Raw genomic sequence first — 27892 nt, forward strand, 5'->3', positions numbered from 1 at the left:
TTATGACATTCCTTGTTATTTTACTCTCTTGCTTCAGCATTTCTAGTATCAAGACCTTACCAGAGGCCAGATTCTCTTCTCACTATTGGCTTACTTCTCTGGAGCTGTGCTGTGGTAATGTTGTGGAGAATCTGCATCTAGTTGTGTGTGGGATTGAGATTAACTTTGGTCTATAATGAATAGGGAGCCTACTGTTCAAGTTGAGAGACATGAGTGTATGATTGGAGATGGTGGAATATGTTTAATTGTTAAGAAGGTACAAGTTAATTTCCTCCTCCCATTGTTATCTACATACCAAGAAATCCTTCAGGAACTCAGCTTTTTCTATATCTCTAGAAAACTGAAATCCTACTCCCCTAAAGCAAGAAGATCAGTGTCCCAATAATTGTAGGATCTGGTGTTTTTCAGTTAAAAGGAAATATTCAAAATAGGATGGTTTCCCACAAACCTGTCTCTCTCCCCTCCCCTTCCATTGGAAAAAGTAAGATAATTAACAATTATCTTTATGGTTATTACATTTCTATAGCATCTTTCATTCAGAAGAATACCAAAATACACTACAAATTTAGATATACAGAAATCATTGAAATGCACCAAACTCTGATGTGGAACATGGTAACTGCTTCATTGTGTACAGCAGCATTAGACAATAATTTAGGATAGGAGTAAAGAAAAACTGCAAGTTCAGGGGGGATTTAGGTACACAAAATGTAATTCCACAAATTGGAATTTGATAAGGATCTTAAGGGATAGCACTCCCACTTTTGCAAAAAATGCCATGGTACATTTAATCACTATGTTGTCAGAGCCTTAGTTTTATATCTCCGTCCAAAGATCTGCAACCACAAGGTTTCCTAGCTAAGTTTTGTGTTAACTTTCTGTAATGTCCTAAAGACAAAATCTCCAGCCTCCTGGCCAGAACTTTGGAAGAAACAAAGAGAGACTGCTGCTGAGAGATCCTTCCCCAGTTTATTGCAGTGCTGCTCGGATAACTCATGCAGTGCAGACATGATCTGTAAAGCTCATAGTTACATATCACACTGTCAAATCTAAGTGCTTTGATAGATGGAGCTCCTACTGAATCACCAGCAACATTGCCTGCAGAAACAAGATTTTCCTTGGAGATGTGTCATCCACAATGACCAGGCCTACCAACCTGCCTAACTTGGGCAGTGAATAAGACCACAGGCCAAGATGGTATTGGCTGCAGTAAACTTCCTATCCTTTGAGAAGCTTCTGATGGCCTGAACAGGTGATTATCTCCATGTGGTGCTGACAGGTTCCTATCTATTTAGAGCTGAACACTACATCTTAAAAAGCATCAGAGAAGAAAACAGCATCTGTTACGCTTTAGCGGTCTTGCTTAGCTCTTCAGAAATCCAGAGGAATTTGATCTGAGAGGCTAATGAAGTCATCCAGGTCTTTCTTGTAGCAATGTCTATTTTTCTGTAAAGCTGAAGGATGGAATGGGTCTGCTTGTGCTGCTGGAGATTGAAAAATATGCCTTTATTCTACTAGGGAAGGAGTAGACTGGAAACGCCGGCTCCTCAGCTGGCATTTATTCATTTTATTGGAGCTGTGCTGATCTGGACTCAGCCCAGAATGTCCAGTGAGGATGTATAACACCAGAGGGCATAAGAAGGGGACTTTTCACAAGCCTGCACCACCTTCCTGTTTATCTGACCAACGCTCTTCCCTGCCTTGTGTCTTTCAGTCTCCCATTTCCTCCACTGAAATATCTTAGTTAGAGATGGGGACTAAGGTTTCCTGGATTCTGTGCCCAACTTTGCCACTTATCTGCTGCATGACCTTGAGGAAGTCACTTCACCTCTCTCTGCTTCACTCTGTATCTTATCTGCTTCCCAGGGAGTGTTTGAGACTCTGTGATCCAATGTATCCAAAGCATTTTGAGATCCTCAGATGAAAGGAACTGCAGAAGGACAAAGTATTATTAATATCTAATACTGTAACTCTGATCAGCTTCAGGAAAGAGGTGGGGGAGACCATTAATTCCCTTTCTGCTTTCCTTTAGACTAGGTCTCTCTTCTGCTCTGGTGCCAAGAGGATTGAAGGAAATGGGGAAACACCTTAATTGCCTGCATGCTGGTGAACATCCCATTATGTCCTTCAGAAACTTTGAGGTTCCATGGCGCTTCAAAAGAATACCACTCTGTTCTGCTGCTGCAGTGAGGACCAGCAGCAAATGGATTAATGCAGCACTACAAAAGTGAGATTGGGAACACTACAGCAAGGGTTAACCTGACAGAATGATTTCAGTGTGAGCCCTGCACTGCAGGGCCAAGTGGATCCTCAAATAAAGGATTAATGCTTAGTCCTTTCCTCTAATTACTTTGCGCTTAATTTTCAATGATCTTTCATTCCTCCTACTGCATCTGATTCATGTTTTCCTTGTTTCAGTATAGAAGAGAAAAAGGGAAAGTATGGTATGGAATTTCAGCTATTAGAATACACCAGGATTCCGTCTCTCTTTCTTTGAGCACCATATCAGGACTTGGCTCATGTTCTCTTTGAGAGCTAGGCCAGAACCTGGGTTCTGTGGGCTCCCACCACTCCCTCTTAGATCTGAGCCATACGTCTGATTGCCTGTACATACATTGGAGGCACTGCCTGTATAGAAATTCTAATTAACCAGAACATAGTGGTTTGATCCTGAGATCTCATTAAGGTGATCGTATGATATAAAATATCACCTTAGTTTGTTCCACATGCTAATAGAATGAATAGCAGAGCTGGTGCAGACACAATCTTAAGGCTTCTTGTAGATTTTTGTTGTTTCATAAAAAGCTTTAAACAGCTCTGTTCAAGTGTAAATGAAAAGATACATCTGAGCGGTTTAACAGCATCCCAGAGTTCCATTTAAATCTCAGGAGAAAACAAGTGTTTGGCAAATGAGGGAGAATTTTTACTTAAACAGAGTTAAAATAAGCATTGAAGAACCTTTACTGCCTCGCTAAGCCTCTGTGTGGAGTGCCATGAAATTAGGTATGTACTGCATTCTTTCTTCCATGTATTATCATTATTATTTATTTTCATTGTGGTGGAGCCCACAATGAACTGGGTGCTGTGTGCATATGTAGGAAGATACTAGTCATGCCACCTATCATGATTTTATTGTGAGTCTCACCATATTTGGTATTTTTCTTAAAGCCCCAACTCCTGGTGTCAAGAGACCATAAGAGAATCTCAGCTTTCTAGCTTTCTGTTACTATGTAGCTTTCTAACTATTCATTACGTTTAGAGCCCTTAGCTGGGGCAAAAAATTTAAAAACATGAAGTGAGTGTACCTTAAAGAAGGCAAATAAAAAGAACACTTTTTAAAAAATCTCATGATCTTGAAGACATGACTTTTGGGGGGGGCTGACTCATGATTTTTGACTGCTTGGGGTTGGCAATATTGTCCCTGTCCCCAAAAGAGGTCACAATCTAAGAAGTTTCAGAGTAGCAGCTGTGTTAGTCTTCAGAGTAGCAGCCGTGTTAGTCTGTATCCGCAAAAATAACAGGAGTACTTGTGGCACCTTAGAGACTAACAAATTTATTAGAGCATAAGCTTTCGTGGGCTACAACCCACTTCTTCGGATGCATATAGAGTGAACCATATATTTTTTTTTTCTCTTACTTAATTGGCCTCTCAGAGTTGGTAAGACAACTCCCACCTGTTCATGCTCTCTGTATGTGTGTGTATATATATCTCCTCAATATATGGTTCACTCTGTATGCATCCGAAGAAGTGGGTTGTAGCCCACGAAAGCTTATGCTCTAATAAATTTGTTAGTCTCTAAGGTGCCACAAGTACTCCTGTTATTTTTGTGTTAGTCTGTATCCACAAAAAGAATAGGAGTACTTGTGGCACCTTAGAGACTAACAAATTTATTGGAGCATAAGCTTTCGTGGGCTACAGCCCACTTCTTCGGATGCATAGAATGGAACATATATTGAGGAGATATATATACACATACAGAGAGCATGAAAAGGTGGGAGTTGTCTTACCAACTCTGAGAGGCCAATTAAGTAAGAGAAAAAAACTTTTGAGTGATAATCAAGATAATCTAAGAAGTGTTAATGCTCACAGGCGCAAGCCAAATCTGGGATGAAGAGGGGTAGAATCTATGGCCATAGAAACACTTCCCCTGCAAAAATAATAATAATAATAATAATAATAATAATAAAAAAGCTACCATTTGCTAATTTGACCCATGCAATGCAGATTAACTAGACTGCACATTAGTTTAATTGAACCTATAATCATTTGGGTTAGAAGGGACCCCTAGTGGCTCCTCTAGTTCATCATCCTGTATTATAGAAGCCTGACTTTCTTTACTCCTACACCATCCCTGACTGATTGGGTGACAGCTCTTAATTCCTGTTCTTGCAGGTATAGACCCATGCTAGTTGCTTTAAACCTATTTGCTGCTACTGTAGCAAGGTTCTAGCATGTTTTCCCTGAACAGTATGAACATATAAATATTTTTAGTTTTTGAGAACTGTGCAATCTTAATGGTGCTAAATATTTAGGCCCTGTCTCCACTGTCCTTGCAGCTGAGTTTAATAACCATGCTTAAATAAGATTGCAGCTACCCTATGTTTCCAGTGGATGCAAGGCATCTAACCTGCCTAGGTATTTTTGAAAATCCCAATAGGCACCTATCTGTATCTTTAGGCACCTAAATATCTTTGAAAATCTGGCTCCATGTGTCTATCCCAGACTTTTCACTTAAAACTTCCCCCTATTGATAGCACTGGTGCAGCTCCACTAGTAGTAGGAAAGTGGGTGAACTATGTTAGACATCTTGCTGGTATAATAATAAAAAATAATAGTGTAGATGGCGCAAGATAGAGTAGAAATATAAGGTCACTCGTGTGCAGCATGAAATATTTAACACTCCAGTAGAACATAGACTGTTCTGTCAAGTAACTTGCATGACAGAGGGTAGCATGGGTTGCTGTAATAAAATCATATGACCAGCAAATGTTTAGTATTTTTAATTATTTTAATGACCTCAAACTGTACCTTTGCTTATAATATTATATATAATGACTGTACTTTGTTTTCCTTAGCAACTTTCATCCAATTATCTCAAAGCAGTTTACAAACATTAACTAAGATTGCAGTGTGCCAAAGGAAGATATATATAAGGATCGTCCCTTCCACCATGGGAATTCAGCTATCTCTGGGGTGGAACACAGCAATACAAAGGAACAATGCACATAAGTTTAGTACAGGAAGTGGAAAAAAAAGTACTATATGCAATTGAAAGTGCAAGTGGAATTCTATCAGATGAAATTTAGTCAGAACACTAGGGTTAGCAGCCTCACTCTTGGGAAAAGAGCCATAGGGTATTTAATAAGCACAAGTGGTTAGCATGTTAACCAGGAGGGAGCTGGCTTGCTGACAGCAGAAGGCTTAATGAGGTCCCTGAACACAGCAGGTGGGAAAGGTCAAGCTGCAGAAATCCCTGAATCTTCCGATTCTTTACCTTCATTTGGGTCCTTCCTGCATTAATCTCCACTGCATCCCAAAGGAACACTCTCTATGCCCCATCAAGACACAGCAGTTTTATAGCCTCTTTTAGGGAGAGGGTTTGAAGTTCACACATTGTCTCTGGAAGACTCCACAGAGAGACCTCTGTAACAATCCTAGCTTTCAAATGTAAGATTTGCTTTTAAAGTACAAGTTGTCAAACCTGACTCAACTATATGGGCAGAGCATGTGACAAAATATAAGAACAACTAATTGTTTTACACCAGGAGTTCTCAAACTGGGGGTCGGGACCCCTCAGGGGGTCATGAGGTTATTACATGGGGGGTCACGAGCTGTCAGCCTCCACCCCGAACCCCGCTTTGCCTCCAGCATTTATAATGGTGTTAAAGATATTTTAAAAAGTGTTTTTCATTTATAAAGGGGGTCGCACTCAGAGGCTTGGTATGTGAAAGGGGTCACCAGTACAAAAGTTTGAGAACCACTGTTTTACATTATCCAGTTTATCTATGCAGCAAAATTCCTACAGCACAGTCGCATCATCATGGCATTCCCATTCTGTAGAGTCTGATCATTCTCTGCACTAGACAGCTGTCAGAGGCCATGACGCTTGGGTTTGTTTTTAGCGTTTGTTTTGTGTTTCACTTTCTAGGAGGAAAAACGAAATAAAACAAACAAACAAAAAACGCCTGACTTTACAAAGGCTATTTGTGAAAGATCTATTAAATCTACTGCAGCCCTCTACTGCCATCTCCTGGAGACTTTTGTGAGAGCACCACCAGGTGGTGTACCAAAGGGTTCAGTTGCCCCCCCCTTGGAAAAATCAGTTAATGGTGAGTTACAGTACATTGGAAGCTAAAGTTGCTGCTGGAAAGAACATTGTTTTTAGGGTTCATTTTCCCAATGATCTTGACCTAATTACCAGTCATATTAAGAGTGGCCACTTGTCCTGTTTTTCTGGGACTGTTCAGGGTTACGTATCAACAGTGTGACTTTTTTTTACAGTGTAAGGACTGTGTGGCAACTTATTACTTCTCATGGTGGCACAACTTCCATTGGAAATATTCTGGGTTGGTGTTGTGCAATGCCTTTGGTGAACAAGACCACAACGTTGCTTCAGTACACAGATTTTGTGTTGTGGCACAGTGACTTTGTGTCATCACATCTTTGCATCACAATATTGTCCGTGGATCGCAGCACAATTAATTTGTGTTGCGACTTCATGAACTTGTATCACAACATTGTGCCTTGACATCATGGTGCAAGAATCTTGCACAACGACAGTGTGACCTTATCTCACAGACCGTTATGTTATGTCACTACAGACTGACTTTGCATGGCGTAGCATTCTTCTCTAACAGAGCAAAAACTTTGCCATAGTACATAATGGCCTAGGGTTATAGGGCAATAACTTTGTACAACAATACTGATGTTGTGATGTGATAACCCTGCATTCATTAAAAGGTGATGGTGTGCCTCTGACCTGGGGACATTTTGCGGACAGGGTGACCTTCCATCTATGACGCACTGATAGTTTATGGTGTCCTGGTGACCTAGTGTTTGCAAGATGATGATGCCCTGTGGTACCACGGCAACTCTGCAACCATAATATGGTGCTGCCCCGTGGTGCCCTGGTGAATGTGTGCCTGTGACACGGTGAGAACCACAGGTATGGCATGGTGGTGCCACAGCAAACTCTCTCATGTGACACAGTGATATCTTGTGTTGCCGTGAAAGCCACGCAGATATAACATGGTACTCCCCTGTGGTGCCACAGCAACCCCACACCCGTGACACAGTGCTGTCTTTTGGTGCCCATGGCAACCGGGTGTCCTTAAGATGCTGCTGCCGCGTGGTGCCATGGTGAGCTCGCGCCCTTGACACGGTGACGCCCTTTGCTGCCATGGCCACCGTGCACCTGTCACATGGAGCTGCCTTAGGGTGCCATGGCGACTGGGGCGCCAGCTCAGGATAAAGCTGAGTAGCCGTGTGTGTGGTAACCAATATGGCAGAAGCTTAGTCAAGCTGAGAGAGGGGTCACCACAGGCATGAGGGGCTCCCAGCCTCCCCCTCCTGCTGGGGTCACTGCCCTTCCCTCAGCGAGCGGTTCTATCTGAAAGGGAAGAGGGAGGGTACAGAGGGAGCCTTCCCCCTCATTAATTATTCATAAGAGGGGCAGGGATTCCACAGTAAATAACCAGGGAGGGCGGTGGTTCTGGGTTAGAGCTCGAATTGAAGGGCGGGGGAGGGATTGTTAATTATTCATAAAGGGGGCGTGCCCGAGCTGGCGGGAGCTGCCTGTCTCGAGCCTGTAGCCTCCCCTCGCCCTCCTCCTTTCGCTTAGGGCTGAAGGGCAAAAAAAAAAAAAAAAAAAGGCGGGAAACCTGAGGCGATTTAAAAACACTAATAAAGCAGCTGAAAAACCATTTAAGTAATTACCACTGGAATAAAATGTTCGATTTCTGTGGTAATTTCCTGCCTCCAAAAGTCTACATTTGCTACTTTTCCGCCCCTCCCCTCCACATTTCCATGAATTAATTCACTTATCAAATTATCTTATCAATTATTGCTGGAATGAAAATATTTTTTATTTCTGTCGTAATTCTATGTAGTTCTATTCCCCACCCCCACCCCTGTATAAACACACAGTTCTTTTCCCCCGAGGAAAACTATTAAAGCCTTCCCCTCAAACCAAAGGTGGTAAATTTAAAAAAAACATCCTGCATACAATATATACTCTTTCATGAAGTTTGAGAAATTTCAGCTAATTCAATGCAATTTCTTTTTTGTTTAGGGAAAGTTGGTGCACTTATAAATCCAGACAGCAGGGTCTGAGCTCACCCATCTCACCCCACCCTCAGAGGAATTTCCCTAGGGGTGAAACAGGGTTTAGATCTGTTCTGTATCAACTGGATATATGTTTATTTGGAGGTATCACACTTTAAAAAAAATCTATTATCATTGACGTGTGGCAGGTTTTGGAGCGGGAGTGCACAGAATGGGGGTCAAAATGTGACCCATAGGGTCATATCATCCGGCCCAAGGGTTAATTACAGCCCACGGTGTTTATTAAGTGAGGCCCATGGTACAAATGCGGCCCAAGGGGTTCTGAAGTGCAGCCCAATGGTCACACCAGCCAACGGAGTCATGAAATGCAGACCAAGGGCTTGTGGTGACCCACAATGCAGCCAAAAGGCCAAACATGACCCATGGTTTCACACAGTGCGGCCGAAGGGGCAAACACAACTTGTGTGATAACAAGCAGATGTTAGCATCCCTTCCCTGGGACTGCAGCATGGATCAAAGCACAGACACTTTGGGGTGAAGTCAAAAAAGCAATGCCTTCTAGCAGGAAGACACAAATAAGAGCTAATGTTAGGATTATCACGGGCATTTATTTTTTAATCTGTAATGTTATGTATGTTTATGTTAATTTAGATGGCTTTGGGACTGATTCTCATTTACACTAAGGCCTTTTTACACCACTCTAACAGTGAGAAGCATTCTTAAAGTGGGAGCAAATCATACTGCATTTCATCCACTTTAAGGCACTGCCAATCTGGTGTAAATGAGAATCAGGTCCTTTTAATGGCAAATTAGGTGCAGCCTATGGATGGCTGGCATGCTGCCACTTCAGTCCTCTGTGTCACAAAGTTTGATCACCCCTGCTTCAGAAGCTCTCATGTTTTTAAGTGTGTGTGAAGGGAAATGGAGAGAGAATTCCTATTTATGTTCTTGGTGATTCATTTATTTATTTGTGAAATGCCTAGGGAGGGAAAAAGACAAAACCCTGAAGCTGCTGTTTGAGGTAAATAGCTGTTGGTATTATATACTTAGCAAAATGATAATGCAAACCCCAGAAAAATTTAAATGATTAGGAAAAAGGTGTATTCATTGGATGAAAATATATGGACTGTTTATAAACAGAAAAGAGTATAGAAGGAACGTTGACTGTTGATGGCTTCTGTCTGCCCTATAAATAAATAATTATATACAGAATAAATAAAAGAAAATCACTGTTATTAATTATTATAATTAATTTGATTTTATATGCTTAACATTTACATTTCCCTCTTCCAGTCTTGATTAGCAGTTCTCCAGACAGGAGGGATCCACACAGAGGTTGTTGAGGGCTGCACAAAATTGCTAAGTGAAATCAGTCTTGTCATGTTTTCGCTGATCTCCCTGAGAAATGGCTCTAAAATGTGGCCCATAACATAAAACTTCTGTCACATGCTCAGTTTTTCTTTAAATTGCCCTGACTCTGCTCCCACTGAAAATAAGGGAGTTTTACCATTGACTTTAATGGGAGCAGTGTTCAGTGCTTTTGAAAATCCCACTCATCATGGTTAAGTGGCTGCTTCTGCACATAATATTTCTGCAGGCTCTGGATGAGATTTTCAAAAGCACATAGTAGTGCTCTAAACGCCTATTGACTTCAGTGAAGCAAAGTTAGACCAGCACTGACTGCTTTCAAACAAATAAACAAAAAACACCCTCAGATTGTAACTCTATTTCTAAGGTACGAATCCGCAAAATGTATTGGACTTAGCCAGCCTTGAAAGAGTTTTAGTGGTGAAGAGAGTTATATTTTTCTTTTACTAAAACAGGCCTTTAACTGCCTTTATGTACAGAGTAAGACTTTTTATTGCCCCGCACCTGCAGTTGTCTGTAAAAAAACTCCCACTGACTTTAAATGTGGATTTCTATGCTTTTCAAAGGTGCTGTTACATACATCTATGATGTTACTTAAATGAATATTTTTGTTGTTTTTACAAGTATCAAATTCATTTGCTCTCCCTGGTTGCTTAAGTAGTCTAAAATTGAATAAAACGCTGTAATTTTAAAAGTCATTAAATTTGCTCACAAGCCATGTGAAAAGTTAAGCTATGGATTTCTTCAGCTAGCATGAATTATCTCATAACTAATTTAAAGATGCCTGTTATAAAGTGTAATTCCCTTTCATGAACAATTGAAAAATGAATTGAAACATTGTCCTGGGCACAGAGGAGAAAATACTATTCATTCAAACATGTTTGTAATGCTTTAATTAAATGGTCCATAATTTTTTGAGTTCATTCAATATACAGTTCTTGCATTGGGATTGTGATAATTCACTATGTTATGTAAAATGGTTCAGTGAATATGTGTTAGAGAAATGTGCCTTGTTTGCTTGATGTTTTCAAATTGTTCTTTGCTTAAGTAAATGTAACCTGTTGACTGACTAAGGTGCATCAGTACATTTTCAACCCTTCAAACAATGAGTATAATTGAGGGGAGAAAGGAGTCCACTTATGGTGTTACCACTGTTGCCAACACTTACAATTTTATTCCAAGTCTTGCAACATTTGGTGATTGTCTGAAAGCCCCAGTTGCTGGAATCAAGAGATTGCATGAGAATCTTAGCTTTAATTTTAAAAAAGAAGTTATTAGCCCTCATGGTTACAGAGAAAAGCTTGAAAATATTAAGTGTGTCCCCCTTAAAGGCTCAGAAACCAGAAGGCAAATATAAGAACACAATGTTTTTTGTTTTTTTTTAATATTCTCATAATTTTACAGACAATCTTATGTGTTATGGGGGGCTTGTCTCATGATTTCTGTAAATCTTGAGGATGGTAATACTGTGCTACATTACAATATTTGCACATTCTGTGCTGTGATATTTGTCATTATCAGGAATTAAGCTATACCTCAGTTTAAATACTGCAGGGAAAGTGATATCTTGATGCCTACTTACATTCATAGAATATCAGGATTGGAAGGGACCTTAGGAGGTCATCTCTAGTCCAACCCCCTGCTCAAAGCAGGACCAATCCCCAGACAGATTTTTATCCTAGTTCCCTAAATGGCCCCCTCAAGGATTGAATTTACAACGCTGGTTTTAGCAGGCTAATGCGCAAACCACTGAGCTATCCCTCCCCCCAATACCAAATCTTAATTTTTATTGTCGTGTACAAGAATACATACAAGTAGAGTGCCTCAGACAGACAAGAGACATACAAATCCTTTGAATGGCCTCCTTAATTTTTAATGTTCTGTTACATGGTTAAAGTAACATGGAAGGGTAAAGTACTAGAAGGATATTGACTTATTTATAATAGCTCCTTAATATATTTTGTGGCATTTCATATACCTCCTACACTTTTATTTTTTCTCTTAATTATCTTTCAAACCTCCTGAGGCCCTCCCTGTCCCAATACTGGTCACTGCTATCGCCACCCCCCTCTCCACTTATAACTTCTAATCGGGATACTTTCTTCTCCCAGACACTGAATTACAAAACAAAAATAATTTCCCATACACACACACAACACGTATACATTCTCTCTTTTTGTGCTATATGGGGGGAAAAAGAGTGGTTTTACTGATTATACTGGAAAGAAAGGAAATATAGAACAGGAAACTGTAAATATGGATTTTGGAGTGTATTGATGTAATTTTGTTACATTTAAAGTAAAACTGTACCTCCCTACCCATGCAGTAAGACTTTCATATTCCATTACCATATCACTCAATCACTTATTTCATTTTATCTCCCTCATGGGTTTAATTTCCTTCCCTATATGCCTTCTGTTTTTTCTCTGCAGGAAAAATTTATGGGACTAGTAGAAGGATGACATCCACTATAAGTACCAGCTTCACCTTGATTCCCAACCAGAAATACAGGCGCAGTAGCCGTCGCTCCAAACCATTCTGCAACACTGTGGACACAGATTCCGAGTCACTGTCAACTCTCGGGAATTTCAAAGCACTGCCATTAGAGATCTTTCAGATGGTCTTGAAATATCTCTCAGGTGAGGAACTGAGAGAAATTATGTTACTGCCCATAAATGAAAACGATCACATGCAAAAATCCCATTTAGTAAAACGCCAAGTTTGAGGCCTATGGGCCTTGCTCAATAATGGTTCACCTTACTACAAATTGAAGGGATTTTCATTAGGTTTGTTCATACTCAGCTTGGGTTCCTGAAGAGCCTCATCACAAACACACACCAAAAAAAAAAAAAAAAAAAAGAATGATAGTACTCAGGGAGCTCTTTGAAGTTCTTCTGCCCACCGTATATAAAGATGACAATTTAACAGATATATGCAAAATCCTGAATGACCATAATTTGTTGGCAAAGGAATTTACAGTAATGACATTGTCTCTTACTTCTTTCTGAAGTCTCTTGGCCTGCTTGTACTGAGATGTATAGTAAAGTTCTTGACTACTGAGCAGTTGTGTTTTTGCAATAAAGGTTTACAGGTATACTGGGTTTTGCTTTTTCAGTGAAGGATATCAGCATGCTAAGCATGGTGTCGAAAGCCGTCAGCAACCGCCTTATTAATTACATCTCAACCTCATCAGGAAACAGAAGGCTTTTACTGCAAGATTTTCATAACCTTGAGATATCTGGCAAGAGAGAAGGATCCTGTGTATTAGAACACTACAGATCTCTAGGTGACCTTTATAATAAGAATGGTAACAATTAGGAGAGAACTAAAATCAATTAAAGAGCTTCTACTGTGACATTTAGTGATTGATAGCAGATTAAAATGGTGAAAATGTTTTCTGAAGTGTATAGGTGTTTGTGACCCTCATTGAGGCTGAAATTCATCCTTGTGCGAAGGACCAGCAACAAGGTGCATACCCACTTAAGTCTCAATTAAACTTTATGCATTGCGTGTATTTCATCATGAAATAATTCTTTCAACATCTCTTAATATACTTTTAATCAGCAATAATAATAATACATACATTATATAAGTATAGACAAAAATAGCATATCTTTTGCTTCTTCCTTATTTAATTTTTAAAGAATATAAAAGGGCAAGTGAAATATAAAAGGGCAAGGTGAGTGGATCTCTCATGAGAATGATAATGAAATAGAAAGTATTTCACCTCTATATCAATGCTCAAATCCCACCTAGTTCTGGAGTGATCAAGAATCATTACCATCAAAGGCCTGACAGTCTATGTGAAGTGAATTGGCAATCTCATTCCAGTTCCTAGATCAGAAGTAAACTTGTCACAAAAAGCACCATGACAACTGCCACTGATTAACATTCTCCTTGACAGCCTTATATCAGAGCTCAAAGACTGAAGTGGGCCTGATGAGTAAACTTTCCTCTCACCCTTAGGTCAGGGTGGAGATACAATGCGAGAATCGTGCTGTTGCTGCCCAGGCTGTACTCTTAGTTTCACCCGCGCAACTATATCCTGGCACAGCAAAAAATAAATATAGGTCAAAATAATGTGACCAGTGAGTAGCACTGCATATTTTCATATTAAAAAATCATTATTTTCTTTTTAACTTTTGCACTAAATTAAGGGGAATTTGGCTGCCAAGATTCAGTAGTAATCTCCCTCGCCTTCAACCAAAAGCAATGCAGTCTTTCTTCTCTTATGCCACTTGGACTGTATCATTTCTCTCCCTCCCCCCATTCATTGTAATCCTTTCTCTAAAAGAGAAACAAATGAAATTGCAATTTGAACAATATTGATATAAGCCTCCTTAACTGATAAGGTCTCATAATTAAATTGATCCTGACTGTAAAACAAAATTTTGTCAAGGTTATATTCAGGAGCTAACTTTAAATTAAGAGCTTCCCAAGTTAAAGGAATAATGTCAAAGTTAATTAGGCCAAACATGAGTTCCCTTCAAATTTACATGGATTGTTTACAATATCTTACTGATAACTTCAGTGTTTATTTGCTTTAGTTTTAAAATGAAATCTGATTAACTAAATATTATGCCAAAAAATAAAGTCAGCACTGTTTTGTACATTGTAATAACAAACTTTGTATTAGAAAAGACAACTGTTATTTAACTACCGCTGTATTAACTCATCATTATAATAAGCATAGTCATTTAAACATGACATACCTAGATATTTGCACTGATTTTCATATTTTATCATCTACTAAATGTAAGGGCCCAATCCTGCTCCCATTAAAGTCAATGCCAAAATTCACTTCAATAGGAGCAAGACTGGGCTCTAAGGATAAAATTTGCTTCTGTGTAGAGAGCCAGCACAAGGCTTATACACTGCATTAATCTCACTTAAACCCACAGAGTGAAATCCTGGCTACGTTAAAGTCAATGGCAAAAATTGCCATTGGCTTCAATGGGACCAGGATTTTTCACCCTCCAGGCTTAAATTGGACTTGAGTAACACATAATTTTTGTGCTGCCCCTCTGCACAGGTGTAAATTTCACCATATGAAAGCAGGCCCAAACCTTTGCACTGGTAATAAAAAAGTTATCCCCAGGTTGACGACTGTACTCATGTTTGCAGATATATTGTGAAAGACATTCATCTACTCTTTAGGGGTCTGATTACAAACCTATTGAAGTCAATGGAAAGTTGATTCTTTGGGGTTTTGGATCAGATACCAGACTGATAAAGAAAATTATGTCTGCCATTTAAGAATGTTAACAACATACTTCCAGATTGGGAAAAGAGTCCATTCAAAATCACAGGACGTGTATAATACACTTTTTGACATCACAGAAATAACATGTTCCCCAGGAGATGAGCAACTTAGAAAATATTTGAGTACTCTTCTGTAGATTTCTTGCATTATTAACAAACAAGAGATATGTGGTGTTCTACCAGATGTTTTTGAGGGGAAAGATTTTTAACCCATTTGCTTTCCATTGGCTTAGAAAAATTGTTGCTTAACAAACAGCTGTTCTGCACTATAATGTATTCAAGCCCTTTGTATCCTAAGTTCTTCTAGCTTTGAATCTCATGTAGAAGGGAAAAAAAATTCTACCGCCTAACTATGTTTTATATTAACACAGTTCAGAATAACTTTTCTGTTTGACAATGTGGTTGGCTTAAAAGATTTTTGGAAGCTCAGCTTTCGATGATGTAAATAGAAAACTAGTGCATCTTCAAATGTTACTTATTGTGCCTCTCTTAACTGAAATATTTTTAACAGCTGTAATTCAAAAACCAAAATAATAATTTTTCAGGGCTGTGACTCACATGGAGTTTAAAACAACGTAGTAAACAAATTATGTCATGAGAGCCTTGCACACTCCCTATCAGGCTTTCTGACATAAAAGGCATCTCTATTACAGAGGCTAGCGTACCCTTTTACAATGCACAGCTCACCATAGGTGCTGGAACTAAGGGTGCGGGGGGTGCTGCAGCACCCCCTGGCTTGAAGTGGTTTCTATTATATACAGGACATATAGTTTGGCTCCCCTCTCCCCACTATAAAAATTGTTCCAGCACCCCTGCAGCAAATTGTAATGTACCACTTTCTTTTCTTGCAGAAATAGTATGGTATTGTATTGCTTGTGCAGTGTATTCTTCAACTAGTCCAATTATTTTCATCATTTGAACGATTATGTATGTGTTTCTATTCACAGGTTTGTTGCTTAAAAGATGTACACTACTGCTGCCCACAAAAGACAGGCTAAAGTACATACACAAGATACTCTCAGAAGTAAGCTCACACTCATTGCTCTGTACTGAAGACTTCTAGAATCTTGTTTTGAACTATCACTTGCACCTATATTAATGTTTCAATTTAAAAAATGCTGTTAATGTAATGATTTAAATTAATTCATTTATTTATTGACCTATCTGTAATGCTCATCAGTGTAATATCATGAATTTACTAACTTGGAATCAGTCTCTTGTTGGTTAAAAATCTTCCTTGGATATTTCAAATCTTTGGTACCTGAAATTAGGTCCCTAAATCCATATTTAGGCATTTAAATAAGTGATCTGATTTTTCAGAGATGCTGATCCCCTAAAGCTTTAGACTGAAGTCAGTGTGAGCTGTGGGTGTTCAGAATTATGTCTAACTTTAGGCACCCACTGTTTGAAAAATATGGCCTAGGTGTAGGATTTTCAAAAATATCTAAAGGAGTTAGTTGCCCAACTCCTAGTGAAAGTCAGTGAGTTAGGTGCCTAATTCCTTCACATGTTTTTAAAACCCCACTCTTAGTGAGTATAATCTTCATATAAGTATGATTTTTATGTTTAATTTTTAAAACAGGTCACCCAGTGCAAATAATATTTGCCACTTTGTAACAGAATGAGCATAGGTTGAAATTCAGCCCCGTGAAGAGATCCTACAGAAGGTCTATATTCCACTTAAATTCTGCTTAGAGGGCAAAATGGTGCATAATGCCTTGGGCAGGCTCTCTGCACATGGTAAATTTTAACCATAATTAATTCAAAACATTATGTTACCAAACTGTATTAGTTTCTGGAGAGGGAAATGATTATACATAGCAACAGACATTATTAATAAAATATCACATCTGTCTGAAGATTCTAAGGTGGTCTGAGTGAAAGTTCCCAGAGGACCAATGGCCACATCATAAAAAACATCCCTAATTGGCAACCTTGTTGGGTGTCTCAGCAGAGATGCAAGGGTTGAGTGAATGTAGTGTAGAGAAAGCCCCTTGGGTCAGTGTTGTGGTAGATTAGCTGTGTGGGAAAGCTTCAAGCACAGAAGTGAGTGTATTGCCAATTAAGCTACATTGATGAAATGAGGCAACAATGTTTTGTCTTTGCAGGTTTCCTGTTTTAAACTCAGTGGTTGCCCAAGCCCGTTGCATTGCTTGGGATTACAATGCTATGGAGTGTTTTTACAGGTATAGTGTATTTTTCAGAGAAGAAGAAGGCAGGTATCATTAATATAAAAGAAACCAAAGTTTGCCTTTTTAAAAATCTATCAATGCTGAAATACTCAGTCTTTTTAAAAGAGTGCAGATAAACATCATCATCATCCAACTTAGTTATACGTTGAGAAGCAGTGAGCTGAAACTGCTTTGCAAGACATTTCAAAGTTTAACATGGCTTTCAGGACCCAAACAATGCATTTATTCAGTACCACAGTTCTTTCTGGCTCTTAAAATAGTTAACTCTAAAAAATTTATCAGTCTGGATCTTATTATTAGCCAGTCTGGATTTTAATTTAAATTAGCAGTTTATTACTAAAGAAGACTACATAGGGGGCCATTTCACTACATTACTTCAAACATCAAATTCACAACACTCTAAACAGGGATTCTCTGATTTAAAGGCAACTGGCCCAAGGTCTGTAATTAAATGGAGGAATTGTGCTAGCTATTTGGGATGCAAAGAAAGCAATGACAAATCTGTTAGTTCAGCAATCAACACTGTATTTACTATACAAGATTGCAAACATGCTGTAAGGGACTGAGGATAGGACTTCTTTAACACTAATTGGGGAAGGTATTTCATTGTCAGATGGATAGGATCACCATTATGGGTTGCTTTAATTGAGAGCTGCTTTGTCTAATCACCTGAAAAAAGCTTGTAATCTTTGTTGAAGCACAAGCATTTTCTGAACATTTTAAATGAAGCTAAATTGTGTTTTAGAAGAACTTACGTGTTCAGACACTTCTGGAAATATACCATATTAAAGTAGCTTATTAATAACAAAGATACTGTTCAGAAATGTGTGGTTGTCTGTTTTATTCCCTGCCATGGCTAACTATTATAGATAATTATTTGCACCAGGATATTTATGCTCTTAGCAACTGTTTTCCTGCTTATTCACATCCAAGGTTCACAAATTATCTCTTTGGCCAGAAAGTGCAGCCCCAAATACAGTTCAGAATTGTGAGCTACACAAGGACCCAGAAACCCCTTTGGTATAAGTTAGAGCAGCCTGCAGGGCAGTTGAAGCTGATGGTGGCTTTCCCACAGCCCCAAAGGCCTGCTATGAAAGCTTGCACTCTAGGCACCACCCTTTCTGCTCATTTTCTGACACCACTGGGGACAGGGGCTCTATGGGTTTGTGTGTGGTGTGTAGGGCTGCTTATGTCAGACTTCTGGTGACCCTGCAATGAGGGAATTCCTCAGGGGCCATTTCACCTTCTTTATGTCACTGGAGTTCCATGAAGGGGCAGCAGCAAGGGCAGAACCTTCCTCCTCCTATTTTTGGTGGAATTGTCATGATTTGCTGCTCTGAGAATGTCTGTGATATAATGTCTACTGATATCAGCTACATCTGTAGAAATCTAGAGAAATTCCATTGATCTGTGAGATTAGTGTCTAGCCCAGTGTTTCTAAACTACTGTCATCTGTTTATTTTTGTTTTGTTTTTTTGAACCACTGTGTTACTGCCCGGAGTGTTATAAAGCCGTGTCTGAGGGCCTTACAAAACAAAGGCGCTCCTATGTACATCTTTGATTTTCCTTTTAGATTTAGCAAATTCCTGTCACACAAACTTTTTGCTTACATGATTATTTTCTGATTTCAGTGTTGTATAGATAAGGCCCTAGGTTGTTGTTTTTTTAATAATATTTTTCACTTTGCAAGAAGTCCATTTTGAAAGACAAGGATGAAAATAATACACAGTAGTTCAGATGCACCAGTCTCCACTATGCAAATGTGTCCTCTCCATAAATACAGAAAAATTGATCATACATATATGACTATAATAACAAGCATTGTGATTTAATTCTATTTATCTGTCCTTCATTTGGTGTCGTCAGACCCTGACTGCAGGCTGGGATGAGCTAGAATGCCATCGTGTTTTTAACTTCCTCTGTGAGCTGAGCAATCTACCCCGCAAAGTACAGACAGTTGTCAGCAGCAAACCAGGTGAATACCTGAAACAAAAATGTCCTGGAAAATACAAATGTTGATAATAAGAGTCTGTCATGGCAGCTATATCATCCTTTTGCTGTGAGTTCCGGAAATGGATTCAGATTATTACAGAGGAGATGCACCCCAGACTCAAGGATGGTTTGTGCCACATGATCCCTGCAGTACCTGATCCTTTCTTGATCCATATTTATGATGCTTTAGCTGCAGAAATGACAGAAAATGAGTGCTCTGATGCTGGTAACATGCTTGCATATAGCTGAAGGAAATCAGCACTATTAACTGAATTCAGTTGTTTTCTGATGAAAACAAGCAATTGACTTTTATCTTTGGCATGTTCTGTGTGGTGAAGTTTATCTCTTTGAGACGCAGTTGATTTTGTTGGATCTTATCATTTCCATATGAAATGTATGTAAAATTTACATGCAGTGGACCTAATTCTCCACTGCATTACACCAACACCAGTTCAATCAATGGAGTTACACCAGCTTAAAACTGAAGTGGTGCAGTAGAAAATCAGGACCAATATTTTATGCATATCCTGAAGCATCACTCTAAAACCAAATTCTTCAGAAATTCTCCGGCACAGTACTCCGTATATCACTGGAAATGTTCACATGTGGCCTCCTGTATAAGTGGTTGTAGAAGGCAAGCATGCAATCAACTGCTTCTATTTACTCCTTTTGGCACCATATAATAGAGTCACAGGCAGAAAGAAGCACAGCAAAAGTAAAAAATAACGGAGTGCCCCTGAAACAGAGCATGAGATGTGGCAGAGAAAACATTGGGCAGGCAGGTAGAATTAGTGGTTTGAAGCAGTGCAGTGTGTCTGTTAGACTAAAGCTGTCATGAGATAGTTATAGCTCAGAATTTCAGGACCTTGTGATCTCAGTTACTACAATTTGACACTAACTCAATGGGAGTTATGCATCTAGAATCTTAAAAATCCCACTAGGCACCTATCTACATCTGTAGGAGCCTAAATACCTTTAAAAATCTAGCCCTATGTGCCCGTATAGGCCCTAAAAACCTTTCTCCCTCTCACTCACCATATTTATAAACCTGTTGAAATCACCAAAGTGCAATGCCTGATGGATTTATAATGTACAAATTCTCTTGTCCTAGGAAGTGCTCGAAAGCTGGAATTACGGATAAGGTTATTCTGTCGCAGTGTCCTGCTAAATCACTGGATTCATCGAAGTGATTCTGCATTTTGGCTGACTCGTATCTTAAAACCGTGGCCAATGGTTAATCAAGCCCGGCTGTTGTACATCATTTTTGGGCCAGTCTCCTCTCTAAATGGTGAGTAAATTTAACATGATAGACCAGAATTTCTCCCTTAGAAAACAGGCTGTCTCACAGCCTGTGTAAATAAATGGGCTTTCAGGGGACCAATGTAAGGGTTGTATGGAATGGATTCCCCCTCAGTCAAGAGGTAGGGCTGTATATCCTGGAATGTCTGTGTGGACACTACTATAGACCATAAGTTGTAGTAGGAGCAACAAACTCTTTACCCATCATTGTGAGCTTTTGGGCCAAAGCATACACACAAGTTGTGAACTCATTATTCCCTCTTCTGGTACGCCCCTGCACACCCCACAACAGCTCTTCTGGATTCCTATGGAGAGAGTTGCCATGGATCTTTTCAGCAGTGTGCAGAGAACTGTGGGGTGCTGTGTAGTTTCTCTGCTTTCTAGCTCCATGTATGGCAGAAACGCAATGGTACACTTTGTTATGGGCCTTCCCATAGGCCAGGAAGATTTCACCCCCGGAGGAAAAGCACCTGTGTTTATTGCATTTCACTTTAGAAGGGAACATTTACCTCTATTTAGACTTATAATTCCTAATAAACTTACTCTTTTTCAAGATTTGACACACTCGGTTCATATTAATTTTGGCACCACTTAAGCTTCCAGGTAGTTGCTTGGACACACTACTGAGAATGCTTAACAATGGTGCTGATTACTCCTGATTTACACCAGTGTGAGAGGGGAAACAAGCCAATTAACCTCAGTGATGTCACAAAGAACATTTTAGCCATTTCCCAATACTTTTTTGTTTTGCTCCAGCTGTAGCTACATTACTGTAAACTCTTGAAGACAGAAACTCTGACTTTACTTACCAGTGTATGGCCATGCACTCCTATGATGTTACCTACAGGTCTGATTTTTCACAAGTTCTGAGCACACACAAATTCTACTGAAATCAAAGAGAGCAGCACCACCTCTGAAAACCAGGCCTTTTATAAATAATGAAGTATAACGTTTAGAACAATTGACCCCTTACCTGTTTAACATGGAGCTTTTTAAATTTGTTTATATTACAGTTCAAGTGAAGAAATTACAGACTGTTTTCCCTCTCTATTTGCCTACACTTGTGGTGTGAAGGTAGCCTTAGCACTGAACCACAAGCATGTGTATCACCCTCTGAAATCAATTCTCTTTTTCTCACTTAAATATTAATTCTGTGTTTCCTTAAAGCATCCAGTGATTCTGATTCATCTTGCAATCTACACTGTCCCTTCTGCCACAAGTGAGATGAAATAAAAAGCACTTGTACAAATAGGGATTTATGCTTTTGCCTGAATCACCTTTTCTTTTTCCAAGCCAGGCTTTGAGGTCCCAGTATAGGTCTTCTTTGTTTAGCAAACTACATTGTCACTTAGTAGTGATTGTGATTAATGTTACCTAGGACATGTGGTTTGGCAGAAAATGATAGAAGGACCAACAGATGAGACCAGTTTAAAGGGTCTAGCTGATGCTATTAAACTACTGTATGACACAGAAGCTAAAGAGTGGACAGCAGATGATGTTATCAGTCTTGTGGATGAATTGTCAGGTATATTTTTGCCTTTATCATAGACTCATAGGATTATATAATCATGTCCTCTCAGACTAAAGAGATATGTGTCAGATAGTAAAAAACTGAAGCACATTGGGAATCTGAGTACCCCCTAATCCCTTGCAGTAGCTGTACTATACTGGAAGGTCAATAAAACTGGAGGTTATGCAGTAGTCAGAGATGGAAGAGACCAATTCTGCTTATAAACCAAAGCCTTTTTCCCCAAAAGTGAAACATTTTAAGTAATAACATATGGAAAACTTCAAAAATAAGTGTTCTGTTATCTTGTTCAAGGGACACTGTCACACAGTTTAGGTCCAAAATTTAGGTTTTGTTCAAAACAAAGTTTTACTAAACTTTATATTAGTAGCAAAGAGTCCTGTGGCACCTTATAGACTAACAGACGTATAGGAGCATGATCATGTCATGCATCCGAAGAAGTGGGTATTCACCCACGAAAGCTCATGCTCCTATACGTCTGTTAGTCTATAAGGTGCCACAGGACTCTTTGCTGCTTTTACAGATCCAGACTAACACGGCTACCCCTTTGATACTTTATATTAATAGATATGTTTTCATGATTTTTTTTGTTAAATGTCAAGAAAAATCAATTTTTGTTTGACTTGAACCATTTTTCCTATAGCATTTGTACCCTGGGCATTCTTATTCTTGGGGTTGAGAACCAAAAAGTGACATTAATTAGAAATGAGGGAAACTGTCTAATGTATTTCCATTATCCAAGCTGTCAAATACAAAAATAAACAAAAAAGATAAATAGGAAAAAGTACACTAGATTTTTTTTTTCAAATCTAATGCATGGTGGTTATTAATAATCCTAATAAAGACAACTTTGGTTATCCCCAGAACTGACCCCATCCCATTGACTTTAATGTTAATGGTATTTGGATATTAACTGCTTGGTGTGCCATTTATTGGCAACCTTTTGGAAGAGAGGTTCCACTTGTAATGAATTTGCTGGCTCGGAGTCCGCAGCCTGGAGAGCTCAGGGAGAGGTACCATGCAGTCCCATGGGCCCCCAGTGCTCCCTGTGGAAAGCCCCAGCTGCAGGCAGGCTTGCAGGGCTGTAGCCAGGGAAGGAAAGCACTGGGATGTGCTGAGCCTGGGCCACCAGTGCCAGGTCAGGACACAACCTGGAAGGTGCAGAGAGAGGTACTGTGCAGCCCCATAGACCCCGAGTGCCCTCTCTCCCCATGGAAAGTCTTGGCTGTAGGGACTCTAATTGGGGCTTCCCATTGGGCAAGGATGCTGGCACCACAGCCCATTACCTCCTGTGTGGGCAGCAGGTTCTCGGTCACGGGGCTGCCCCTGCTATTGTCTCAGGCAAGGGCCATCTGCTTCTTATTGGGAACTTTTGGATAATGGAAGCTTTATGCTGGGAACCAATAAGTTGCTAATAACTGGTATCCGCTGTAGTTTCATTTTTAATACAGGTGAGGACAAATTTGTTTTTTTTTAATATGTTTTTTTTTTTAAACCTCTTTAAATACAAAGTATGGTGGCCTTTACTGGGAAAGATGCTGGTGTCTGGAAAGGAATCCATTCCAAAGAATCCATGATTTCATAATTTGGTGGTTATATTTTAAGTTTGGTTTGAGTTTGGAGAGATTGTATTATACATTTTATTATCATCAGCCTTAATACAAACAATCCCTATTGGCACCATAGTAACTCCATAGTTCCCAACTGTGCTGCAGGTGTGTTTGAATAGGCTTTCTTCTCAAACATGTTGGATGGCTGTCAAATGCAGTGATTCATAAATTCAAATACTTCCAGAATTTTGTTCAGATAATTTTCTTTTAGTTTAATTGTAACCTACATTTTATAACTTTATATTTAACTAAATTATATTCAGTCTCTTGAATCATAGGTAATGAAAATCCTTTGTGTTTTATGATAAAAGTGGTTCCCCGGGAGTGGCTCATGGAGAATAATGCTCGCCTCCTCATCCTGAGTGGGAACAACATCTGCTTCACCTTCATGGCTAGTAAAGCTGTGAATGGGCGGGCTGTTGAGCTGGCCAGGCTAGTGGTCTTTCTGGCTTTGGTGAGTAGCACTGAATAGAATGTTTCCTGGCATTTTGCCACTAAATCTGCAACTCTGCTTTCCCAGGTCTGGGGCCTGAGTCTTCTTCCACTTACACTAGTGCAGCGGTTCTCAAACTGTGGGTCGGGACCGCAAAGTGGAGCGGGACCCTCTTTTAATGGGATCGCCAGGGCTGGCTTAGATTTGCTGGGGTCAAAGCCCAAGTCCGAAGACTTCAGCCCTGGGTGGCAGGGCTCAGATTACAGGTCCCCCTGCCTGGGGCTGAAGCCCTTGAGCTTTGGCTTTGCCCCCACCCACCCGGGGTAGTGGGGCTTGGGCGGGCTCAGGCTTTGGTTCCCCGTCCTGGGGTCCTGTCATAATTTTTGCTGTCAGAAGGGGGTCATTGTGCAAAGCAGTTTGAGAACCCCTGCACTAGTGTAAAGGAAGAGTAACTACATTGAAACCAATGGGCCTGGTTCTCTTTTGCCCTAAGGGCCCCTATACACTGTTTGAAGGTAGCAGCTCTGTCCCTAGGGAAAAATTCTTCCAGCATAAGGTGGGAATGGAGTTCTCCCACCTTCATAGCACTGATAGAACAGCTCTGCAACAGCACCCTCTCCCCTAGGCCCTGGAATAGATTCCAGAGTAGGACTGAAATTGACTGTATTATGGGATAGTGCCTTAATTGTCTATTATGAATTTTAATACTTCAACTTGTTTTGTTTTTTACCTCACCACCATCCTGGGCACGTATTATAATATTTCTTGTATGTTCTAGGTCTGTGAGAAGGACTTGTACTGCATGGATTGGGCAGTAAAAATGATGCAGAAAGTCTGCAAGGTTTTCAGCACTCCAGGCGAAAGGAATAACTTCCTGCAGAGTGTGGAGAATGCATTTGCTCACATGATCATGGACATGCTACAGTCAGTAATGTCTGGTGAGTATCTATGCCTGTCTGCAACAGGTGAGCCCTTTCAATGGGACATGCTCACTAGCCAAGACTCCACCAGAGAAGGGGATGGGAGCTCCTGTATCATCACAACTTCAGCCAGGCCCCCTTCTTAGCCAGCCAGAGCTACCCTGGAATGGGATTCATTGGAAAAGGTGGGCTAGTCTTTTTATAATTCTAATGCCCTGTTGGCTGATTGTTTTGTCATGTGGATTGGGTTATTTTCAGCTGGTTTTGTAAAGAGAGAGAGAGTGTGTGTGTGAGTGTGTGTGTGTGTGTGTGTGTGTTAAGATTATGCTAGAGTGCTTAGTGGTACAGCATTAGGAGAGAGACTTTTTGTAGGAAGAAATAAATATGCAAGTGTTGTTCAGTGATAATATATTCAACCATAGGTACTCAAAATATGTAACTACATCCAGAGGGTGGGAGTGAAATCTGTATACTTACACTAAGAGACTCCTAGTGGTTTAGATGATGAAACTGACTTCATTTTTTTTTTAAACACATGACAAAAGTTTTATATCACTTATTTGACCCATTTAAATCAGAGGTGCCCAAACTTTGCCCAAAGGATGGACACACTTTTATCCTGTCAGATGATAAGAAGCACCTAATTTGCATAAATTCTGACTAATTGCAGATACCCTTTCCTTCTGCAAGATACAGGTTTGAAGACACTATGGTCCTGATTCTCAGTTGCCCTGCCCCTCGTCCAGGGATGGTAGTATTTTACATTCATTTTGCACTGTTCTGACATAGTAGCAATTTACACCCAGCTCTGCACTCACTCCACATGGGTGTAAAGCAAGCATTCTCAACCTTTTTTTTTTTCCTGAGGCCCCCACAACATGCTATAAAAACTCCACTGCCTACCTGTGCCACAACAACTGTTTTCTGCATATAAAAGCTAGGGCTGGCATTAAGGGGTAGCAACCAGGGCAATTGCCCGGGGCCCTACACCACAGGGCACTCCACAAAGCTAAATTGCTCAGGCTTCTGCTTCAGCTCTGGGGGCGGGGCTCAGAGCCCCAGACTTCAGCCTTGTGCGGCAGGGCTTAGGCTTTCTGCCTCAGCGAATCTAATACTGGTCCTGTTTGGCAGACCCCCTGAAACCTGCTCATGGCCCCCCAGGGGGCCCCAGACCCCTGGTTGAGAATCACTGGAAGGATGACACAAAGCACAGGACAACAAGGACTCAGACTCTAGTAGTCCCTGTGTGCAGTGTTCCTTCTTAATCCCAGTAGAAAACTACTTGGAACAAGCTGGAGCATTGTATCTTGGGACCTGGAGTCCTTTTGGTCTGTCCTTCCATTCAAAATCAGAGTGGCACAACTAAGTACTCGCATCTCAGCCTAAGCAGGCTCTGCTGCCCCTCCGCAGGTTAGCAATAGGCATGCCCCAACCCCTGAGCGCTCTGATCGTCTTCCTGGAGTGTCAAGCCCCTGTTTCACTGGACACTCAGGATTCATACATTCACTGCTCCCAAAGAAGCAGCACACTCCAACTTATCAGTTTCACCTCAGATCACTGCTCCATTTGACACACAGCACTTGTATATGTTCATAGTGAAAACAAGCAGAAGTTTATTTAACAAAGAAAAGAGTCTCAAATGATAGCAAGTATAAGTATTGGACACAAATGGTTACATATATAATGAAAACGTGAATCCTAGAACAGACTTGTTTAACAAAATACTCTCATGGCTGATAAAGTATTGCTCATCAACGCTTTCTAGCCAGGCAGGCTGTGATCCCTTTTTCATAAAACATGACACATTGCCCCCGAGGTAAAGGATACAAGTGTGTTGTTTTGATTCCCCAGATATATAAGTCCCTTCCTTTGTCTTCATTCATAAATGAGATGCCCCCTGCTAGTTGTTTTTTCCTGTATACTCCTTTCTTGCAGATTTTCTGATCTCTTATCAATTTTGCAATCTTTATTAGCCAATGGCTCAGTGTGCAAATGACTTACATTGAGAGAGACACAATATACAATGACCAGACAGAGAAATAAGCACCTGCTACCACCTTCCTGAAAACAACCTGACTGAGGCATGTCACCTCTTGGTGACCTGCCTTTAACTCCAAGGCTTTAAGAACATAATTTTCAGTATAGAGACGTAACTTCTCAAATAGTGTATACATTTCACAACAATTATGATGACCAATGGGCTACTAGCTTTTGGTAGTGACCTTGCATGCTGTGCTTTAGTGAATTATTGTGTGCATCTGACATAGGGGATCCCTGTTAAACTCTATCCCCTGCCCTCTGCCAGTTGGCGTCAAGAGGTACCTGGGTCATACTTGGCCTCTGCTAAGATACTAAGTAGTTTCTGAGATCTTCTCCCTACCAATGAGCCCTTTATTTTCATTAGCTATTTTTAATGTTTCCCTTCTGGTGCTTAGGAGATCGTGATGAAGAAGACAGCAGCTTTTTGAATTTGTTCCACCTTGTGAATGCACAAGCTAACTTCCATAAGGAAATTCTGTATCTGACCATGAGAAGCACCTCTACCTAAATACTTCGAATCTCAGGCTTTTAGAGAATACTACAGTGATTCAGAGAGGTGGCCTTTTTCTCCATTTATTTTCTCACACATTAAAAAACAGTGTCCACCTACCTTTTAAATTCACTCTCCAGCAGCTGCTTGCAAAGTTTTAGCAGCTACAGAAATAGAAAATATAATAACCAGTTAAATCTGGAGTTATAACCTTTGCAGAAGCAGCAGGAGGCTGACTGGAGATGCTAGTGAAATGCAAAGCAGAAGAATTACTTAAATCTATGAAGACATATTGAGGCATCTCTAAGAAACTACAGCACAGTCTGTGCCATAAACTTGTCTAAGCCTGTATGTCAGGATGTGCTGAGGAGCCTATCTGTGGCATTCCATGGTTTGGCTGTTATGGGCGGGAATACACACTGCATTCTTCTCCCACTGTGTATGTTTGGATACAAAATAAAAATGACATGGTGT

The 27892-nt window shown here is 40.1% G+C and overlaps 1 protein-coding gene across 1 annotated transcript; it reads left to right on the forward strand.

The window, feature by feature from the left end:
* Positions 1-12110: 12110 nt before the first annotated feature.
* Positions 12111-27436, forward strand: FBXO47 (F-box protein 47). Its single transcript, XM_065422783.1, has 10 exons — positions 12111-12291; positions 12768-12938; positions 15862-15938; positions 17023-17100; positions 18973-19081; positions 20210-20386; positions 21776-21922; positions 23847-23989; positions 24747-24906; positions 27324-27436. The coding sequence occupies exons 1-10, from the start codon at positions 12111-12113 to the stop codon at positions 27434-27436; spliced, it is 1356 nt and encodes a 451-aa protein (XP_065278855.1).
* Positions 27437-27892: the final 456 nt, after the last annotated feature.

Source organism: Emys orbicularis, chromosome 25, assembly GCF_028017835.1.
Source record: "Emys orbicularis isolate rEmyOrb1 chromosome 25, rEmyOrb1.hap1, whole genome shotgun sequence".
Lineage (NCBI taxonomy): Eukaryota > Metazoa > Chordata > Testudines > Emydidae > Emys > Emys orbicularis.

Coding starts and splice junctions, on each gene's coding strand:
- FBXO47 (XM_065422783.1), top strand. CDS start 12,111: ATGACATCCACTATAAGTACCAGCTTCACCTTGATTCCCAACCAGAAA. Junction 12,939..15,861: donor AGAACACTACAGATCTCTAG/GTGACCTTTATA, acceptor TTCTATTCACAG/GTTTGTTGCTTAAAAGATGT. Junction 21,923..23,846: donor TCTTGTGGATGAATTGTCAG/GTATATTTTTGC, acceptor TTATGATAAAAG/TGGTTCCCCGGGAGTGGCTC.